The 19,448-nt window shown below is 42.1% G+C and overlaps 2 protein-coding genes across 4 annotated transcripts; both read left to right on the top strand.

Annotated features, from left to right (window-relative positions):
* The first annotated feature begins 268 nt into the window (after window positions 1-268).
* stxbp3 (syntaxin binding protein 3) lies at window positions 269-10,038 on the top strand. The gene is made up of 19 exons (XM_076727084.1): window positions 269-382; window positions 1,623-1,672; window positions 1,887-1,968; window positions 2,060-2,136; window positions 2,275-2,347; window positions 2,593-2,693; window positions 3,126-3,271; window positions 3,566-3,659; window positions 3,921-4,045; window positions 4,178-4,276; window positions 4,368-4,425; window positions 4,521-4,586; window positions 4,970-5,050; window positions 5,379-5,514; window positions 5,879-5,985; window positions 6,148-6,246; window positions 8,196-8,281; window positions 8,890-9,038; window positions 9,377-10,038. The coding sequence occupies exons 1-19, from the start codon at window positions 337-339 to the stop codon at window positions 9,478-9,480; spliced, it is 1,779 nt and encodes a 592-aa protein (XP_076583199.1). The 5' UTR covers window positions 269-336; the 3' UTR covers window positions 9,481-10,038.
* Window positions 10,039-11,533: 1,495 nt separating this feature from the next.
* ankmy1 (ankyrin repeat and MYND domain containing 1) lies at window positions 11,534-18,493 on the top strand. 3 transcript variants are annotated; one of them, XM_076721635.1, is made up of 20 exons: window positions 11,534-11,853; window positions 11,959-12,105; window positions 12,194-12,388; window positions 12,649-12,693; window positions 12,767-13,005; window positions 13,185-13,401; window positions 13,643-13,804; window positions 13,906-14,051; window positions 14,210-14,756; window positions 14,843-15,024; window positions 15,128-15,299; window positions 15,494-15,634; window positions 15,746-15,856; window positions 16,134-16,241; window positions 16,325-16,447; window positions 16,750-16,851; window positions 17,106-17,262; window positions 17,359-17,428; window positions 17,574-17,728; window positions 17,976-18,493. In XM_076721635.1, the coding sequence occupies exons 1-20, from the start codon at window positions 11,635-11,637 to the stop codon at window positions 18,137-18,139; spliced, it is 3,402 nt and encodes a 1,133-aa protein (XP_076577750.1). In that variant the 5' UTR covers window positions 11,534-11,634; the 3' UTR covers window positions 18,140-18,493. The 3 variants fall into 3 exon arrangements, 2 of the variants coding, with proteins under 2 accessions (XP_076577750.1, XP_076577749.1); XM_076721634.1 differs by having other exon boundaries at window positions 14,840-15,024; XR_013075809.1 differs by lacking the exon at window positions 17,976-18,493 and having other exon boundaries at window positions 14,840-15,024; window positions 17,106-17,257; window positions 17,574-17,650.
* The last annotated feature ends 955 nt before the right edge of the window (window positions 18,494-19,448 follow it).

The raw sequence follows: 19,448 nt of genomic DNA, 5'->3' as shown, positions 1-19,448 counted from the left end.
AAATGCTATGACATACGAGATTCAAAAAGTCAAAATATTTGAGTTTTTAATCTCAGGTTGATCATAATTTATATAATTGTATTAATATTCAATACATTATCAACAGTTTTCCCTTTCACTGGTGACTTTCACCTCAAATTTTAATTTTAGATAGATAGATAGATAGATAGATAGATAGATCGGCTGTCAGGTGGCTAAGAAACACTTAACACGGAAGTTTTACCGTAGTTCTAAAACTTCAATGGCGCTCCGTCGCATAGTTGATGACGCAGATGACGTCAGCGTGTGAGGACATGGGACAGGAAGAGAGGCGCGGAGGAAGAAAAAAAAAGCAAGATGGCAACTGGCTCAGATCACGGGCTGAAAAGAGTAGTTTGGAAAAGTAAGTTCATTCCAATTAAAGAGTGCTCGTTGCTCGTTTGAAACAGCGGGATACTTCCATAACGTAAAGGACTATTAACATCGTGCTGTGTTTTTATTAAATGTTTCCTCCTTTGTGACTTTGCATCTTGGAATGACAGTGAACGTTGAGTTTCTGCTGTTTATCGCAACGGAAGTTGACAAACTTGGATTGGTGGAGGTATCGCTAGTTGTCACGTTGATAACGACAGACGACATTTGGGTCAGCACTTGGCGCCGTTGTTTATCGTAACTTCACTGTCTTTGACTCTTGTATCCCCCTTTTGGAGAAGTGCTCGGAGTGAGGTCACGTAGTGTCGGAGCCCCACCTCATATGTGCAGGCTAACGTTAACTGACACGAAATGAACGTCAACTTTTCCAAACATGTCTGGTGTCCAAGTGTGTTTTTCTTCTAACCTGCATTTCCTGTGGTGCTGCCCTCCGTGGTTGGGGTTAGTTAGGGGTTAGATGGTGGTTAAAGATGTCGCACAGATGACTGCTTGCTGTTTGGGTTGAGTTTAAAATAAGGGAATACTTGAGGCTAAGTTACACTCAGTTTATAAGGTAAAGCTAGCTACTTGTGTAAAATTGATGCTGTCATATACAACAACTGTAGTGCACGTTATATTCAGCTTTTGCTTATGCTGATGTCTTGATTCAACTTTATCCTTCACAAATTATAATCCCAGTCCAACATGACATTAAGCTGAATGAACATCAGGTGAACATAATGTTGTCTAATGATAAATCAGATACGAGACAGTCCCTTCACCTGCCTCGATTTGTACACTGTTTTATTTCATAAACCAGAGAGTGTAAGCAGAATGACATGCTTTCTTTGTTTAACTAATTTACACACACACATCTCGAAATACAGCTGGCCTATCATGCAAGTCTAATGGAAAAGTTAATTCACTACCACTCATGAACACTGCTGTGACCTGATTAACTGTCATTTTTTTCAGTTATTATTTAGTAGGTGAAATACCAAAAATGAAGGCAAATTTGTAGACCGTAAAGTTGTGAAACACAACAGCAAACAGTTCTGTGCTTATGTTGTGACCAGCCTAATAAATGTATTTATACTTTATAGTTTCTAATGGATAGTTGAAGGTACAATCACTTGATTTTCTGTCTAGCTCAAGTCTTTAAACACTAGAGTCAAGCAGTCAGGTTTCGGTCAGTGTTGTTTTTCATCGCTCGTGTTCTGTGTCTCTCACAGGGATAAAAGATACAATTATTGCAGACTGCAGAAAATCTGAAGTATGGAAGGTAGGACAGCTCTCCATCCTCTTCAGTACTGAGTATCCTCCAGATTACAGATCCAACTGTTATCTGATTGATTCCACTTATGCACTGTGGCTCAAAATAGAATTGTAATTTCTCATTTTGGCTGCTACTACATTTCATGCGGTGCTTCACAATCTTGAAACATTTTATATTGTGGTGTTAATTTGACTGACTGCTCGATTTATCTTCTTCATAGATTTTGATTCTGGACCACTTCACCACCAAGCTCCTCTCATCATGCTGCAAAATGTCAGATCTGATGGCAGAAAAAATAACAAGTATGTAATATTGGTAATAGATTAAGCTAACTGAAGTGTGTATGTGAATGTCTGGAGCTCCTCGGTCATAGTAAATACTTTGTTTCTTCAGTCGTGGAGGACCTGTTCAGAAGCAGAGAGCCTGTTCCAGAAATGAAGGCCATCTACTTCATGTCACCCACCGCTAAGGTTTGCCATTATAACCCTTTAATTATCACATTGCATTTGGATTTAAGTTTGAATTTCTGCAAAATGAAATAAAATTTCATTCTGAAGTTTTTCTGCCAAACTCTGTTGTGATATGTCAAATTTCATTTCATTTCATAGTGTGTGGAGGCCTTTATTGCTGACTTCAAGTCCAAACCCAAATATAAATCGGCATATGTTTACTTCACTGACTGTAAGTAACTTATAAATCACTACTTTACTATGATAATAGATAAGGCTGTACTGAATAGTTTGAAGCTTTATTCATGATGTTGACATTTGTTTGCTGTCTGCACTCAAGGGGATTATGGGTATTAGCAGGGCCGTCTAGCAGCAATAAGCTTAAGGGTGAAATTATTTTTTTAATATTATTTTATGCGTCTATTGGATGAGCCTGCAGTCTACACGTCTTCATGTCGTATCTTTTTGCTCCCGCAGACTGTCCCGACGACCTGTTCAACAATATGAAGCTGTTCTGTGCAAAGTACATACGAGTCTGTAAGGAAATAAACATGTGCTTCATGCCACAAGAGGCACAAGTGAGTAGTTGCTTTTATGTCCTTTTGTAATTCCCCATTTCCTCTTTTTTTATCCAGACTCTTACTTGCTAACTGAGACAAACTTCACTTGTTTTAGTGTCTTCAGTGTCATGTTACTACTGGGGCAAAGAGTGAATCTTTAATGGGTGTTGGCTGCTTAAATTATGACGTAATGATCTTACAAAATGTGTCTCATTCTACTGCCTTAAGAATCCAACTGGTTGTTCCCTGTTTTTTGAAAACCCAAAAAGGTCTTAAGATTCTTGTTGTGTTGTGATTTTTATAAAGTAAATCGAGTTTCATTCATTTTTTTTAATATTCAGGCATTAGTTTTGGAATCCGACTAGAAATGATCCTTTATTTTAAGATTGCATTCACATTGTTCACTTAAACAATAGTTTTTTTTACACTGCCGTGTTGAATGTTTTCCAGGTGTTCACTTTTGATAATCCAAGGGCTTTCCAAAGCATCTACAGTCCCCACAGTCAGGACAAAAAGAAGACACTGGAGACACTCGCAGACCAGCTCGTCACGCTCTGTGCCACGTTGGACGAGTACCCAGGGGTCAGATACAAGAAGTAAGCCAGAGCAGATTTAGTTTCTCTGCCTTAAACACACCTCAGCCCCAAAGCAGAATGAGACCTTTCGTGAGAAGAGCTTGAACTCAGACCGTGGAATACGTTACCTAACTGTGGCAGAAAACAAGCACGAGCATGTGCAGCTTTTACTTTCTTACATAAAATGTGATTTTAGGTTTCCCACAGTATAGATACAACATGTACACATTCATGTGTACACGTAAACCAGTGCAGGTGTGATATGTATTAACATGACTGTGACGACTGATGGGGAGCAATTTATGTCATAACTAGAGACAGCAACATGGAGAACGCCAAGACGTTTGCAGAGCTGGTGGACAGCAAGCTGGCCAGACACTATGAGCTGGATGACAGTGGCAAAAAAAAGGTGAGACGCCTGCAGAACAAAGAATGTTGACAGAATAAACAAGGCTTTAACCCAGGAAGTAAATGAGTACTGCAAAATACAGTATTATTTTCCACTGACAGCGCAACACAAGGTGTAGTCTAAAAGAAAAAAAATATTTCTTTGCCCTAAGAAGATTAAATTAATATTTCTTTCACCAGAAACTTGAACTTTCTGTAAATACTAACCACAGTAGAAAAAATTAAGTGTTCTATTTAACGTGTGTTTCCCTCCTATCGTAAGGGAAAGACCCAGGCCCAGCTGCTGATAGTGGAGAGAGGCTTTGACCCCGTCAGCCCCATCCTGCATGAGCTGACCTACCAGGCCATGGCTTATGACCTCATTGATATTCAGAACGACACCTACAAGTAACACAAGCTTTTCCTACTGTATCTCACTGTATTCACATATACGTATGCTCAGTGCATCATGTCACCATAGAGGTATAGAGGTGTAGATTTCCAGCTAAAACCAATCATCTGGTTATTGTTTTTGGCCAGGTACAAGTCTAAAGATGGCTCAGAGAAGCAGGCCCAGCTGAATGAGGAGGACATGCTGTGGGTTAAGCTGAGGCACAAGCACATCGCTGAGGTCTCAGAGTAAGTGTGCAGGATCTGGAGGATGCAGGTGGTCCATTCCTGTCTTCCTCACCCTAACCCTAACCCTAACCCCATTTTTTTCTTACAATAGACAAATCCCCAAGATGGTAAAGGAAATATCTGCAAGCAAGAAGCAGCCAGATGGGAAGGTACAGTGCTTTGGTTTCTTTTGGTGTGTTTCACTGATGAGCTGTCTATCTCATATTAAATGCATATCTTGAGCAAACATGTGACTTTTTTCCAGATCACAATCAGCAATTTGGCTCAAATGATGAAGAAGATGCCCGCATTCCGTAAACAGCTGACTGAGGTATGCAGTTCCGGTATAGTTAAATTGCTTTTTGGCCTGGTAACCATTTGCTGTTACCTTAAGCTTATCTGTTCAACTCGAGTTGAGATTTTTAGAATTTTTTCCAGGGTCAAATGGGACTTCAACATTAATATTACTTGCTTCCTACAATTATGGAGCTATGTGATTATTATGTTGTGGTTGGGTGTGGTGCCTCCAAAGCCTGGAATTATGTGGAGTTGACCTCATCGTGTTTCCAGCAGAAAAAGCAGAAAGGAGAGTCATAATTTATCACCTCTATGATAGGCGTCTTTCTTTAAAGGAAATGATTTTGAAACTCCAGTAATAGTACATGTGCTTTCTGTTCACATTATCCTTCACTTTTCTCTCTGTCTGAATTCTAGAAAACTGTTCACCTGCAGTTGGCCGAGGACTGCATGAAACATTTCTCAAACAACGTGGAGAAACTCTGCAAAGCTGAACAGGTCTGTCCGTGCTCCGTCATCTGTTTTGGTGGAACGAAGGCAAAATGTTTTTACCGCTCAACCCTTCATGAACAAGTCAGTGAGCGGTTCATTGAGGAGGGATAACATGCCAGGTGGAAAGCCACATGAGTGCAAGCATCTTCCTTAATGAATAAACACTGACTTCTGACCGCCTCTTCAGGAGACTCAATACAAGTGTGTTAGCTGTACTATTCAGCTTGCAGATGTGAAAGATGTGGGGCTTATGAATAGATATTTAAAGGTGCAAACACAGTATTCCCAGCCTAAATTAAAAAAAAGATTTAAAGAATGATTTACCTCTGTGTAGGACCTTGCTGTGGGGTCAGACGTGGACGGGATAAAGGTGAAGGATCCCATGAGGACCCTGCTGCCTGTGCTGCTGCACCCATACAGCACCCATGACAAGATCAGAGCTGTGCTGCTGTACATCTTCAGCGTCAGCGGTACACCAATCTTCTTCTGCAGCAGACTGGTCTCCCTTCACTGTCTGTTCACAAGCATTCTGTATCTTGACTTGTAGCCATACAGTACATCCAGGGAGCTTTCAGAGTGACCAACAGACAAGTAGAGTGTAAGACAATGAGAATCAGTCAGCCAGACTATGAGCAGTCGGCCTGTTTTCCTTCTTGGGAATTACTCATCACCATGAGTTGTTTTAATTTTGATATAACAGATGATGTCATACAAACACATGCAGTATAAATAATTTCATTTCCACTTAAGACTGTTGGGTGATTATTTGACTGAGAGGATGCAGCACCAATAAAATATCATGAGATTTTCACTCTGTTTGCTGTGTGTAAACAGGAACAACAGACGAGAACTTAAGCAAACTCATCCAGCATGTAAAGATCGAAGACGACCGAGAGTTTATCCTGAACTGGAAAGAACTCGGGGTCCCGATCATCACATCGGTATGTGGAGAGGAGGAAAATTTTCACCATGGTTCACTCAGGGTTTTTTTTGTTTTGTTTTTTAAATTCTGTGTGTCTTGATGTTCTCGTCTCGTTCATCTCTTCAGTTCTGTCTTTCAGCCTCTGAATCCTTCTTATTGTCTCTTGTACTCTTGCTTCTAGCCTACTTTCTTCTCACGCAAACCGACCAGACGGGATCGTTCCCAGGAGCAGACGTACAATCTTTCCAGGTGGACTCCTGTCATAAAAGATGTGATGGAGGTCAGTGAGAGAGGAGATGATCATATTGTATACTGTATTTTATTAGCATCTGTCATTTCTGCATGCAATGTACACACAGTTCTTCAATACCTCTTTCCAGGTCTTTATTTTGCTTAATAAGATTGCTTTTATTGTCATTGAGCATGGCAATGAAATTTTCGTTGCAACCCCCGTGTGAAAAAGAAAAGATAATAAAATAAGATAAAATAAAATAAGATGAAACACATCTAGATAAAATAAACTCACAGATAACATAAATTCACAAATAAGATAAACTCAAAGGACAATATGAAGTTTAGCAATTATTGATCCCATAATGAATTAGGTGGCATAACTCCTGAGAATTTAAACTAGGTATAGACAGGATGTAGGATGGGAAGGTAAAAGAAAAGAAGTTCTGGCATTAACCTAAGTTTTGTCTTACATATCTCAACATGTAGCTCGATGTAGGTCACCGTGCTAACCCAGTCCCTCTCTGAATGCCATTCGTGAGAAAACTGATGAACAGAACTGTAAAAGCACCACAAAAGATGGCTATCAGATTCAGGTCATCTGATAAGCAGCGTCACATATATGTTTGTGTTGTTCTGTACTGCTTCATCTGTCTGTAAAAGACAACATCTTCACATCTATAAGACTCAATAATGCACCAGTTGTGTGTTGATCCCTGGGGATGATCCTTCTGTTTCAACAACAACCTCCTGTACTGATCCTCAAATGCTTTTTTTGTATGTTCAATGTGCTCCATATAAGAGGATGTTGTGGTTAGGTGAGATCATGTTTTGTGTTAAAACAGGTAGGATGTCACCGTCACCTGCTGCCTTGTTAAAGTTCAAGAACTCTAAATAGAGGCACATTGCGCACACAGTATTCTACTTTACCTGTTGACTCTGTCTTGTGAATAAGTTTGCTTGTGGCTGTTTGTTTTGAGTCTGTTCAGTTGAGCTGTAAGACATAATGAATCAGTTCTGAGGCTGTTTGATTTAAATCCCTGCTGTTGAGTCCATTTCTCAGAAATGGGTGCAGAAGTAAGTAGCAGAGTAACTGCAGTACTCTTTGGTCATAAGATAGTTCTGTAATTCCACAGAACTGAAATTACATTTGGTGGCATCATGTGATGCCTGTTGAACATATAAGAGGAAATTCTTGGCTATAAAGAAAGTGGAGTTTATCTTTTTAGAGACATTTTTTTAGAAATGGGATTTGTGTATGCTGCATTTGTAATGTTAAAAGCAGGTTAATGTGGATTAAAAATTGATCTGGCAGATCTGAAAGATAGCATGTTCTGTTGTGTCTTCACCTCAATTTCACCTCCCTTTCCTGTTATGACCTGAAAGGCCATTTCTGAGCGGTCTTAACCATTCGAGCACCTGGCTTCCTGTAAACAGTTTGAGCTTGCAGCAGGAAACAGAGTTTTTTGATGTGCAGGCAGCATAAAGTCTAGTTAACACATCAGTTGAAACCAATCTGCTCTGTAAAAATACAAGTGAAAAGCTCTAAGTGCCAAAACGATGAGACTTATCAGGTTAGAACCACAATTAAAATTTAAAGCCTTTGAGACAAGCTCAACAGCAGATTTGTTGCTGATGCACGTTGTAGTTAGCAGCAGACATTGTCAAGTAGTTACGTGCTTTCTTCATAGTCTTACTTCTGGGATTTGGTTCTTGGTCACAGAAAGAGAAGTGTAGCACCTCCACCTGAAATCAAAACTGCTCTGCCGTGATGGGTCGGTCAGTCACAACTATTTGCTGGACTTTGCTCGTTTTGGTGCCAGCCCTGACCACTGAGCCGCTGAACTCCGAAACTGTCAATTCAGTCTTATGTGCATGTGAATTTAAGTCTCATTAAGCACAAGCAAAAGTCAAATCAAATCTATGATATCAGATTGCCAGTGAGATGTGGTCTCTATGGGGCTTCTTCAAATGACGTTAAAAATCTGGTTCTTTCAGGATGCTGTGGAGAACAGACTTGACACCAGAGAGTGGCCGCACCAGTCCGAGTGTCCTGCTGCCTGGAACGGCTCCGGGGCTGTCAGGTACAGAGGGTTTTTATGGGTGGTAACACCAGAATTCATGAATTCTGCTGTAGATGATCTGACTTTTAGATCCCAATTACAGACTTAACGTCAAAAGCTCTTGCATGAGACTGTCAAAGCCAACACTTTTGCCTTAGGTGTTGCAAATAATGTTTTACAAGGTAGATGACTCATTAAGAATAGCAGTTTATTGCTTTACACTGTCAGTTAGTCAATAGTGAGAGGCAGATGTCTTTTTAATTCTCATCTGAAGAAAATACATGGCAAAATGATCCGAAGGAGATATTTTACACACAGAAAGTTGAGATGTGCTTTTACAGTCAAAATGCACAAAGAAAGAATGTGGTGAGTTAGCGCCCCCCAGTGATCATTTCTGCTACTTCTTTCACCTTCAGCTGTGTGATGTTTGTTTGTTTGTTTACAAATGGAAATGATCTGGATCTCCTTTTGAAATCTAGAGTGGTTTCTGAGTATCCGTCCCTCTCTTCCCCCTTATCTGTCTTTCCATGGTGTCGATTTTGTAATTTATTTCCACGACTTGAACACACAGTCTCACTTTCTCTTTGAAATTTAGTCTCAGTAAATTTCTGCTCTGGTCTGCTCCACAGTGCCCGACAGAAGCACAAAGCCAGTGCTCAGGACGAACGCCGGACCGGCTCACGCCTCATCATCTTTGTTTTAGGAGGAATCTGCTTCTCTGAGATGCGCACTGCCTATGAGGTCACCCAGGCAGTAAAGTCCTGCGAGGTCATCATAGGTGAGGTTACACAGATAACTACTTAAATCACCTCTTTCTCTCTCTGTTTGAATTGTAAAGCAGTATGACGTCACTTTAAATTTCCAGAGGATTTGCTGATTATGAAAGGAATATTTCTGTAGTTCTTATTAAATCCCGTGGCCGTTCAAATAAAGTAAAGCTGTTTTTTTGACACAGTATTATAAACTTCAGTTGAATTTATTGGGCTGGGAAACACTCACTGAATAAAAGCCACTATCTGTTTTATTTCCAGCTCTTTTGCTCCACCTGCTGGCAGAATTATGAAAGTGTTTTATGCTCTAATGTGGGGCATGATGGTTCTTTTACTTTGATTGCAGGGTCTTCTCACATTTTTACCCCAACCAGTCTCCTGGATGACATCAAGGCGCTGAGCAAAGGCCCCATGGAGACTTTCACAATGGATGAAAGGAGCAACGCCTGAGAGGTCTGGCCCTCCAACAAACAGCTCCTCAGACGTCCCCTGCCTCCCTACATCTCGTATCACTCAGCACAGTGCACTCACCTCAACTTCCTGAATGAAGACAGAAGGGAATTTACCTTATCATTATGTTTTAATACTGTTTCTGGGGAAAATTCTCTTTTAATTTGGTCATCTCCAGAAGCATATTTTCTTCTTCAAGAATATGTGATGGTATAGATCGTATTAAAATTGAACTGACCGCATCCTGCTTTGAGCATTTTAAGTAAAGCTTGTCTAATCTGCTTATTTGTGTTTGCCTTTGCCCATAAAAGAAAGTATTGGTTTTGTTACACATTGAAGGATCTCTGACAAACTTTCAGTGACAGAATGGTTTTGGAAAGTAGTGCAAAGCTCATGTATATACTGTATGTAAGCACTGAGTCCCTGCAATGTCATTCTGACTTTTTTGTCACTGTTATGTACAAACACTTAATGTAATTTTGAAGAGTGTTTTTAACATAGAGTATTTACATTTTTCTTGAATTGAACAACGGACTAATAAATGGATGAAGTGGTTCAAATGTTGTCTGAGTTCAAATTAAAATTCTAATTAATTTTGCCTTTTTTGATGGAGCTAAAAATATGGATAATGTGAAAATACAGTAAAGAAAACCATGTAAGGCAATTACAGAAGAAGTACCCAAATGAAAACCTGATCCTAGACACTCAACTCGCATTGACCTCAGTCAACCACACACAAATAACTCATGCATAGGCATGCTGCATATGTTTGCATGGACTAAATGATTTGTTCAAAGAAGGATGGTAAAAGCACTTCATCAGCCTGGTCCATCCAAACAGCATTAACTTAATATTCAGAACAAAAAAGCTCTTTTGTCAGCAGATAGCCACATGTTCAATAGATAAGTCCACACAAGCAGCTAGTGTCCAATGAGCGTGCTGCACTCATCTCTGCTGAACAGACAATAAGTGAACCCCATATATGATGAGGTTTCTGTAATGTTCTAGATCAAATCTGCCCTACTTTCCCGATAGGATTATCTAAAGACTGCGCACAATTCAGAAAAGTGTCCATATTTCTTGTGTTTTTCTGAAAAGGGAAAACATGAGCGGGGCGTTGAATCTTTAAATGGTGGAGAGGCTTTATGCTGGAACAAACACTACAGTAGATTTATAGAAAATGAATGGAGGCATGTTTTTTTAAATTTATTTATTTATTTTTTGTTTAAATGCAGCATGCAGCTGATGTCCTCCTCCACCACCAAACTCCTGCAGGCTGAAACCAACTTGTGCAGCATGAGTAGCAGGTGAAGTGTCAGATGACACATGAGCGCACACACACACTCACAGCATGGCCCTGCTCCACTGACTCTACACAGAGGAACCCTTAACTTGACAAGGATTTCCTGCTCCCTGACAATCACCTACTTTCATGTCAGTTTTCACTGCTGTTTGTGTCTAAATAGGGATGAATGACATATAGTTAACTTGTGCCTATCATTTAATTTGGTTCAATAAGATTCGGCTGTATTTGTTGTGACAGAATTCATTCGTGAATCCTTAATTTCTAATGTATAACAGCAAGGCAGCTGTGTCTAAACCCAATTTTTATTAGGGCGAGAAACTCCTTGGTAAGTAACTGAGCAACTTTAATTAGTAAATTGAGTCTAATGAAATTATAAGGAAACCAGACACAGACGATTTGAAGGACACTAGAATCACGAACAAAAGGGCATTAAATGGGCTATATTTAATACCCTTCAAAGCAGTGGTATTTTGGTGAATGGTTAATCTTAACTAAATGGAGACGTGTGTTAAAACAGTGTTTGTATTTGGAGTGTATTGTGCCGAGATCGCGCTGCTTTAATCGGTGGAGAAAATGATTTTGCGTTATAGGAAAAAGAAAAAAAACTAAAATGAAATACATAAAAGCACTTGCCACCTTTCCCACGCTGTCTTTCTTTTGCGCATGTGCGACAACTCCACCCACCCAGGAGTCTCCTGTCGTCATGGCAACCTGGGCTTACAGCGAAGTCAAAACTCAAATCTGACCTCTGACACTTGAAGTTTAACCTCGAAACGCCTCAGCTAGCCCTTCCTGTAACTCTACACTGTCGTCGTGCTCATGTGAGCTCAGGTGAATCATTTCAACAAATGCTGTCGACCTGCGAAGGTGCTGCGGCGGCCCCGGGGCGACGAGGTGCGCAGCCGGGGGCAGGGAGGCCAAGCGACCGCCACGGAGGAGCTGAAAGCGGCGGAGAGAAACGACAAGGGCTCGGTGTTCAGGAGTGGCCCGACGGATCCAGATACGAGGGAGAATTTGTGGACGGGTTAAAACACGGCAGGGGAAAGTACACCTGGACAAACGGAGAGGTAATAGAATGGATGTGAAAGGCAGAAAACGCTTATAGAAAACATAATTCCATTTTTTATTGTGTCCCATCGGTTTTTCCTGTTTGATGTCCCTGCTCTGTGCAGTACTATGAGGGCTCTTTCTACAAAGACTACAGGCACGGGGATGGACTGTACTGCTGGCCCACAGGCCATACATTCACTGGCAAGTTCTACCTCAACAGAAAGGAAGGATATGGACAACAGCTGTTTCCTGATGGAGCCACCTTCCAGGTAAAGCGGTTGGATGACAAGCATGTGGACAGATTTGTTTAGTCTCTAAATATCAGTCAGTAGCAACGGGCCTCTCCCCTCCTCTCAGGGTTTGTACCGTGCTGACCAGAGGTTTGGTCCAGGTGTGATCAGTTATTCAGATGGACGCGAGGATGTGGGTCTGTGGCTTGGACAGCGCCTGCTTAAGCTCTGTTTCTCGGTAGAAGATGCCTTCAGCCTGAAGAGCTTTCCTGAATATGCTGCCCACGTGGATCCAGCTGATGCCACAGATTCTCTGACTCAGGTACATGCTTGGCTGCTGTCTCACCCACAGGTGAACAGGTATACCAGGCTAAAGCAACTTCATTTTCACATATATATCGTTGAAAAGCCTCAACCAGGTTTGACTCAGTCGCAAAACATCTCTTCTAACTACCAGAATATACCAGAAAGACTTCATTGCACCTGTAAAACATAAACAAATTCAGTTAATTGTCACTAAATATATATACATTTGCAAAAGATCCTTAATTGACTGCTGTCCTCCTCTCTTCTCCTCACCAGCCTCCCACTGGTGGTCTAAAGACAGAAGCCAGAACCGACTGTAAGGTGAAGTGCTGCTTACTATGTGAGCTTTGTGACTTAACTCAGAACAGATCAGCTAATTCCTCTTCCTCCTCAGGTGGATATGGATGGAGATCTGCAGTCAGAAGAGAATTTTATCCTTCCCCCTGGCATTGAGAATTACTCAACAGATGGCGACCACTTACCGCTGCCCCCTGGCCGAAGAAGAGAGTTGGATCAGCACTTTTATGGCGAGCTGTGGGAGCCAGACACGTATCCGCACAAAGGCTATGAGCGAGACCCACTCTCCACCCTGCTCTTACAAGCCCGCATGGAGGCTCACATGCACAGACACAGGTCATACATCAAGAAAGTGTTGCATGAGTATTGATAGCAAAACATATTGTACTGGCACCAGTATTGAGTAAAAGAAAAAACATAGACACCACCTACATGTATGACTGCAAACACACTGCAAGCAAGCTGGAATAATGTGTTTGCTAATATGTTTGTATTTGTGTGTGTGCGTCTCTCAGAATACAGGCTGAACATGTGGGCTGGGACGTGGCAGCTGTTCGTTCTCTGAACAGGGAAAGTTTTGGTCTTAAAGGACCTTTAGAAGTCAGTTCAGAGTTGCTGATCCAGCACGCCTCCCAAGGGGAGCTGCAGGCGGTGTCACAGATCCTTCAGACCGGTTTGGTCCACCCTGATGTAGCAGATTCACAGGGACACACTGCACTCATTGCTGCCACTGTAACACATTATAAGTCTTTTTTCCAATGTTGTTGATTGATTCAGTTGTTTTTTCTTTTGCTCTTTAATTGGAATCCAGTCTAGGTTGAAAAAACTACAATGGAGTCAGATATTCAACGATTACAGTTACAACAAAATAAATAGATTAGATTAAATGAAAGATCCAAAGGTTTGTTGTTGTTGTTGGTTTCTGTCTCATGTGACTCTCTGATTGTTGTGTCTTGTTTCTTGTACCTGTCAGGTAAACTGCCATAATGATGTGATCCATCTCTTGTTGGATATGGGTGCTGATGTTGACAAGCTGAACTGTGAAGACATGTCTGCGCTGGCCGTGTGTCATGTCCTCTACTATCCTTTTCAGTCTCTGAACACGACTTTTGCTGAACCGCTCGCCAAAGCTCAGGTAAGATTCTACTTAATGTTGCATTTTTCTGTGTTTCCTCATCACCTCTATATCCTGTGGTTCACATATATGAAACAGCTTGTCCTGTGATGTGTCATCAGGTTTTGAGGTCCCCTTCCACATGTGAGAATAATCGCCAGATCAGCCAAGTGGACTTCACTACAGACACACCTGGGTTTAACTACAGACCTGAGACCATTAACCCAACCCTGAGCAGCCAGACCAACCAGAGTCACCTTTCTGACCAGTAAGAATGTAGCGGATATCACCTCCCTCATATGTTATTCTGCAGAAACTATATGTTGTGTGTCCTATTATACACAGCTGCCACTATTAAGAATTGAGTGCCTGATAATGGTCTTGAAAATGATGTGTTTATAGATTTTTTTGTTGTGGTATTTTCAGGACAGCAGAAGAACTAGAGCACATCTTACATCACAGCAGTAAAGTGTCCAGTTACAGTGAGCTCATCACTGAACGCTCGTCTGGCCTGAGTGAGCCTGAGACGCCCTCAGACACTGAACACCTACCGCAGGAGGAGAGAAAAGAGACAGAGGGAGGTGGATGGGAAGGAGAGGAAGAAAATAGTTGGAGGGAGGATGAGAAAGAGAGCGAAGGGGAGGAAAGACAGATAGAGAGCAGATGTGATCAAATGTTGGAAAATGGAGAGAGTGAGGTGGAAATAGGATTTAAGAAGAGAGAAGACAAAGAGGAGGATGTTTTGCTTGGTGAGAGGAGAGAAACAGAGAGAAAAGCGAATACGGGGGTGAGAGAGGAGGTGGAGGAAGATGTGGAGAAGAGAGTAAGGAATATTGATGAGGAGGATGTAAAGGAGAGAGGAAGTGAAGGCGTGCCAGGTGTAGAGCGCTCAATCCAGGTGTTGGACGGTCACATGGCAGTGGGCAGTGTGCAGTGGAAGGAATGGCGAGCTCAGGCGGTGGGAAGAGTTCAGGTATAAAGCACAGAGATCCCGTCCTGTGACTGGTTTGATAGCTGTTTGAACTCACTGCTGTCTGCTCCACTCTCTGTCTGCAGCAGGGCAGAGACAAAGAACTGACCCCAAAACCCACCTTTGACTCCGCCTGCTCCATTAGCAGCTACAGTATCCAGGTCACAGAGGACGCGATGCAGCGCTCCGCAGAAGTGCCGAGTCGCACCGGGATTCCTCAACGCTCTGACACACAGGCGACTGTATGCAAAATGGCTGCCATGAACATCGAGTCAGTTCTGTCATGTGCTGTTGTGACTGTTCTGTTCTGATGACACAGATTTTGTTGGTGCGTCAGTGTGTGAATTTGATGTGTTGTGTGCCTGACTGACCAGACACCGTGTGCGTTTGAACACCCTGAAGCTGTTACTGGAGCGGGGAGCTGACCCCAACACATCCAGGCTCCCCATGCCCGTCCTCTTTTTAGCCATTATGGCGGGTGACACTGAGGCCGTCAGGAGGCTGCTGCTGTGTGGAGCTCGCACTGACATTCCCCTTCCCCCTGAGGCAGGAAATTATTTCTTGTACTTGCAAAAGGAATCTTTTTGGTGGAAACCATCATCAGTTTATTGGGGGCCTATTTTTTGCGATCAATTTTTGTTCAGATTTAAACAAAATTACTGAAAGGAGAGAGCCTCGAAACTCAAACCCCTTTGCATCATTTCCACAAACTATAAAATTCCTCTCGTCCTTTTTTCTAGAGGAAAAGTCTGTATCCCCTGCATGTAGCTGCAGCACTGCCGGGTCCAGCAGGTCCCAGAATCACAGAGTTGCTGCTCCACGCTGCCACTGACCCAGACGCACGGGCATGTGACCAGAATGAGATCTATGAGCCAGACAAGGTGTGGGTTTCTGTCCTTTAAGCCTTTTCAGGTCTTTAGTAGTAATTGTTGAGGTGACAGCTGAACGAGTAAGAAAAGACTTTCAATTTTGAGAGGATTTCTGTTTTTTAGATTTTCCTGAAGACCCAGGAACAACCCCTGAGTGCCACTGAGATGCCACTTCTCAATGAAGGAGGCCGAACAGCCTTGCACGTGGCCTGCCAGAGAGACAGTGACTACCGGGTCAGTGCATACATGCATGCACACACTCACACCTACGTGCACCACCACTGATGAAACATGACTGTTCTAATCCGCAGCATGTTGCACACATGACAACCAACCATGTTGACTTAATTTATCTAAGAATGTGCGTCAGACACACACACTGTGCAATGAGCCCAAGGTATTTGTTGTAATTATTATATTATGTTTGCTTTACTACCGCTTTAATTTATTCTAGAAAATGTTAGGTAGTAATCTGGCTAAGGATATATTTGTGTGGTTGTTTTTTTTGCAGAATGCCAGTAAGGTGGTGGCCCTGCTGCTCTCCCACAGAGCCAGCACAGACCTCCTCTGGAGTGGACACTCACCTCTCTCCCTGGCTATAGCGACTGGGAATGAGCTGGTACACCTCCCCACCCCTACACAGACACACACTTAAGCACAAAACCCGTACTTTGTCCTGGACCTTTTTCTTTTCTCTGCCAGGCGGTGGAGGAGCTGTTGAACGGGGGTGCAAATCCCAACATCCCTCTGGCCCGCGGGGTGGGCAGTGCCCTCTGCGCCCTCGCCAACATCAACTACCACTTGGGTGGCAACAGAGCTAAGATGGTACACACACAAGCACACACACACACAGACAAATAGCCATAATTATAGGTCAGAAAGACATTTCATTCCGCTGTCTGCACACAGGTGTGCGGAGACAATTTTTCTTTGAGAACGTGAAACACCCAAATCCAAAGTCCTCCACAGTTAATTGAAGTCAATTGAAATTAATTGAAACATTATTGTGGTGTCTGCCAGTGCTACAGTTTTCAAAATAGAAAACAATGAGTCATTAAAAAGTGTAAGATTTAGTTGTGTGTGTGTGTGTGTGTGTGTGTGTGTGTGTGTGTGTGTCTTTGATGTAGTTGGACATGTTAGCTAAGGCTGGTGCTGACATCTTGATGCCGGTTATGGTGGGCGATGTTGTGGGAACTGCAGTCGATTACGCACACCACTCCTTCAACCAGGTAACACACCAACTGTGAAAACACTGCATGCTTTTCAGTTAAATTCAGTCAAATCCAAAAGCCTTGCAGTAAATCATACTTTTGTTAATATTATGAGGTTTAGTTTTGGGGGTAGATTTGAACTGGACTGTGTTATATTGAGAGATGTTTCTAATATTTTGTCCCCTGCATGTGTTCCAATGGAATATACATTTGCACTCATACATTATTACTTAATCTGAACAGCTGTCCATATGTCATATCTTACTGTGTAGGACGTGCACATTGCCAACACTCCATACCACGCTCTGAATATGCGGGACAGGGAAATATTCAAAGCACGGCGCCAGCTGCTGAGCATGATGGGAGATCTGCAGAGACGAACTGCTGGCCAGAGGGAGCGAGAGAACTTAGAGAGGGAACGATTGTGTGGTCAGAACAAACACATGGCTATTATTTTGTGTGTTTGAGTATGGCTGTAAATCACAGTGTGTGTGTGTGTGTGTGTGTGCTGTATTTATGTAACAGGTACCAGTAGCACAGAGAGGTTACCCCTCCCCAGCTGTGAAAGCTTACCACCCATAACAGAAAAACACAGGTACATACACCCACACTCATGTACAACAACTGTGTGTTGTCCTTTTGTTTCTCTATTCCCTGTCAAACTTTAGTCAAGAGAGTCATAGGAAACAGATCTTTCAGGAGCCTTTTTCCAACACTCTGTGTGTGAATCTTTTTTTTAGGAAGCCAGTTTTTAAGTTCTGCTATCAGTGCGGTCGCTCTGTGTCTGTGAAGCTCACTGCTTGTAGCCGCTGCCACAAGGTCTTCTACTGCTCCAGGACCTGCAAACTGAAGGCATGGGATGAACGACACAAGGACGAGTGTGTCCGGGTGTCAGGTGGGAATCAGTTACAACCCGGCAAGCCCAAACAACACCAGCCCCCAAACCGTCCCCCAGGAGCACCGAAGCTCAGACCACAAATATCAATAATAAGCTTTCAAATGAATTGACAGTGTGTAGCTTTGCCATAATGGTTTGAATCTGTGATATCTGTGGGATAGATTACATAAATATTATTTTGGTTTTATCTTTTGGATGAACAGAGCATGTTAATATTTTTATCTATCTGTCTGTCACAATCCAGCATCTGCTAAAGGCATCCAGAAAAGTGCTGTGTTTAAAAGCCAAAGAGGCCCCAGGACCCTGACTGCCCTGTTGAAATCCAAAACAGTCCCCGAGCCCCCGAGCATGGCAGAGGAGGTCTTGGAGAGCCACATCAACCAGAATGAAAACTACAGCTACAACTGATGGACGCTAACGCTTTCACACACTGAGTTACAGCTGAAGTACAACTTTTCTGTCTAATGTAACAATGTACTTCTGTTACCTCATTTTTTCTCTCATCCTGAGTCTGAACTGTATATACTGACTGAACCGTGATGACAATATTTTGTGCCATCATCATTTCTCCTATTTATAATAGTCTTTGTCTAATAACATCTGTCCCTATCTGTGCTATTGCCAAATATATGCGTATATACACATATATATACACAATCTGTACCAGATTTTTGCATATGATGTGTTTTACATACAAACAATCTGACTATAACACTATTAACAGTAGTTTGACAAATGAAAATAAAATCTCAACTCAAGGCTTTAAACTGCATCTCAAGGTCTTAATCAGCAGTTGGAGGCATCTCAGTTGTCATGGAGGAGGTCCAGTTGAGTGCATTGGTCCAGTGCTAGAATGATAACTTTTCCACTGGGTAGCTTATGACATTTGCTATTTATGATACCAAGAGGTTGACTGCTTCAAGTGAGCCTGTGAATGTTTCATAGCACCACCACCATCAGGCCATGTTTTCCATTTACACACAACACATATTAAAATCCATTGTACTGAGCACATTTATTCCCTGCACAGATACAGATTTGTTGTTGTCACAGCTCCCCCTGGGAGAGCCAAACACTGTCAGCTGTAAGGGCCTTTCCTGGAGCACCACCCTCAGGACAAATACTACACCTGCATCATCAATAGGTTTGAAGCAAATAAGATAACAGTGTACTTTGGATTCGATTATCTATTGTGGTGTGGAATGAATGGCTCTCTATGGGCTTGCAGGCAGAGATTAATCTGACATTTTCTGTAGGCTATAAAGTGATCTACTGAATGAGGAGTTTGTGTGTGCCTGAAGGAAGAGACTGCAATTGGGCCTTATTTTCAGTGGTAGAAGAAGTACCCAGATTACTTACATGCACGTACAACAACGTAAAAATACAACAACAGGTCCTGCATTTATAATCTTACTTAAGTGAAAGTATCGAAATATTACAAGCAAACTGTAAGCAACTATTTCATGTACTGGTAGGTATTTTAGTCCAGTGAGTCGTGCAGGGGTCAGGAACACAAGATAAATTTGAAGGATTGTGAGATAATTAATGGGGCGGGATAGGTTTCAAAACTGAAGGGTTTAATCTGTAACAAAGCATAGTGCTTTGTAATATTATGTGTTTTTTATGTAACATCTGAATCGGAAAGGAACTAGTAGTCTAACTACAACTGTCAAATAAATGTAGTGGAGTACGAGGTAGGCCTAGTATTAAATGGAAA

Source organism: Chaetodon auriga, chromosome 3 (assembly GCF_051107435.1).
Source record: "Chaetodon auriga isolate fChaAug3 chromosome 3, fChaAug3.hap1, whole genome shotgun sequence".
NCBI lineage: Eukaryota > Metazoa > Chordata > Actinopteri > Chaetodontiformes > Chaetodontidae > Chaetodon > Chaetodon auriga.
This window is presented reverse-complemented; position numbering and strand designations above follow the sequence as displayed.

Excerpts from the sequence above, each read along its gene's own strand:
- stxbp3 (XM_076727084.1), top strand. The coding sequence starts at position 337 with ATGGCAACTGGCTCAGATCACGGGCTGAAAAGAGTAGTTTGGAAAA. Across the intron at positions 3,272-3,565 it reads CCAGGGGTCAGATACAAGAA|AGACAGCAACATGGAGAACG; the intron begins GTAAGCCAGAGC and ends TGTCATAACTAG. Across the intron at positions 5,051-5,378 it reads AACTCTGCAAAGCTGAACAG|GACCTTGCTGTGGGGTCAGA; the intron begins GTCTGTCCGTGC and ends ACCTCTGTGTAG.
- ankmy1 (XM_076721634.1), top strand. The coding sequence starts at position 11,635 with ATGCTGTCGACCTGCGAAGGTGCTGCGGCGGCCCCGGGGCGACGAGGT. Across the intron at positions 12,694-12,766 it reads AAGCCAGAACCGACTGTAAG|GTGGATATGGATGGAGATCT; the intron begins GTGAAGTGCTGC and ends CTTCCTCCTCAG. Across the intron at positions 15,857-16,133 it reads AGAGAGACAGTGACTACCGG|AATGCCAGTAAGGTGGTGGC; the intron begins GTCAGTGCATAC and ends TTTTTTTTGCAG.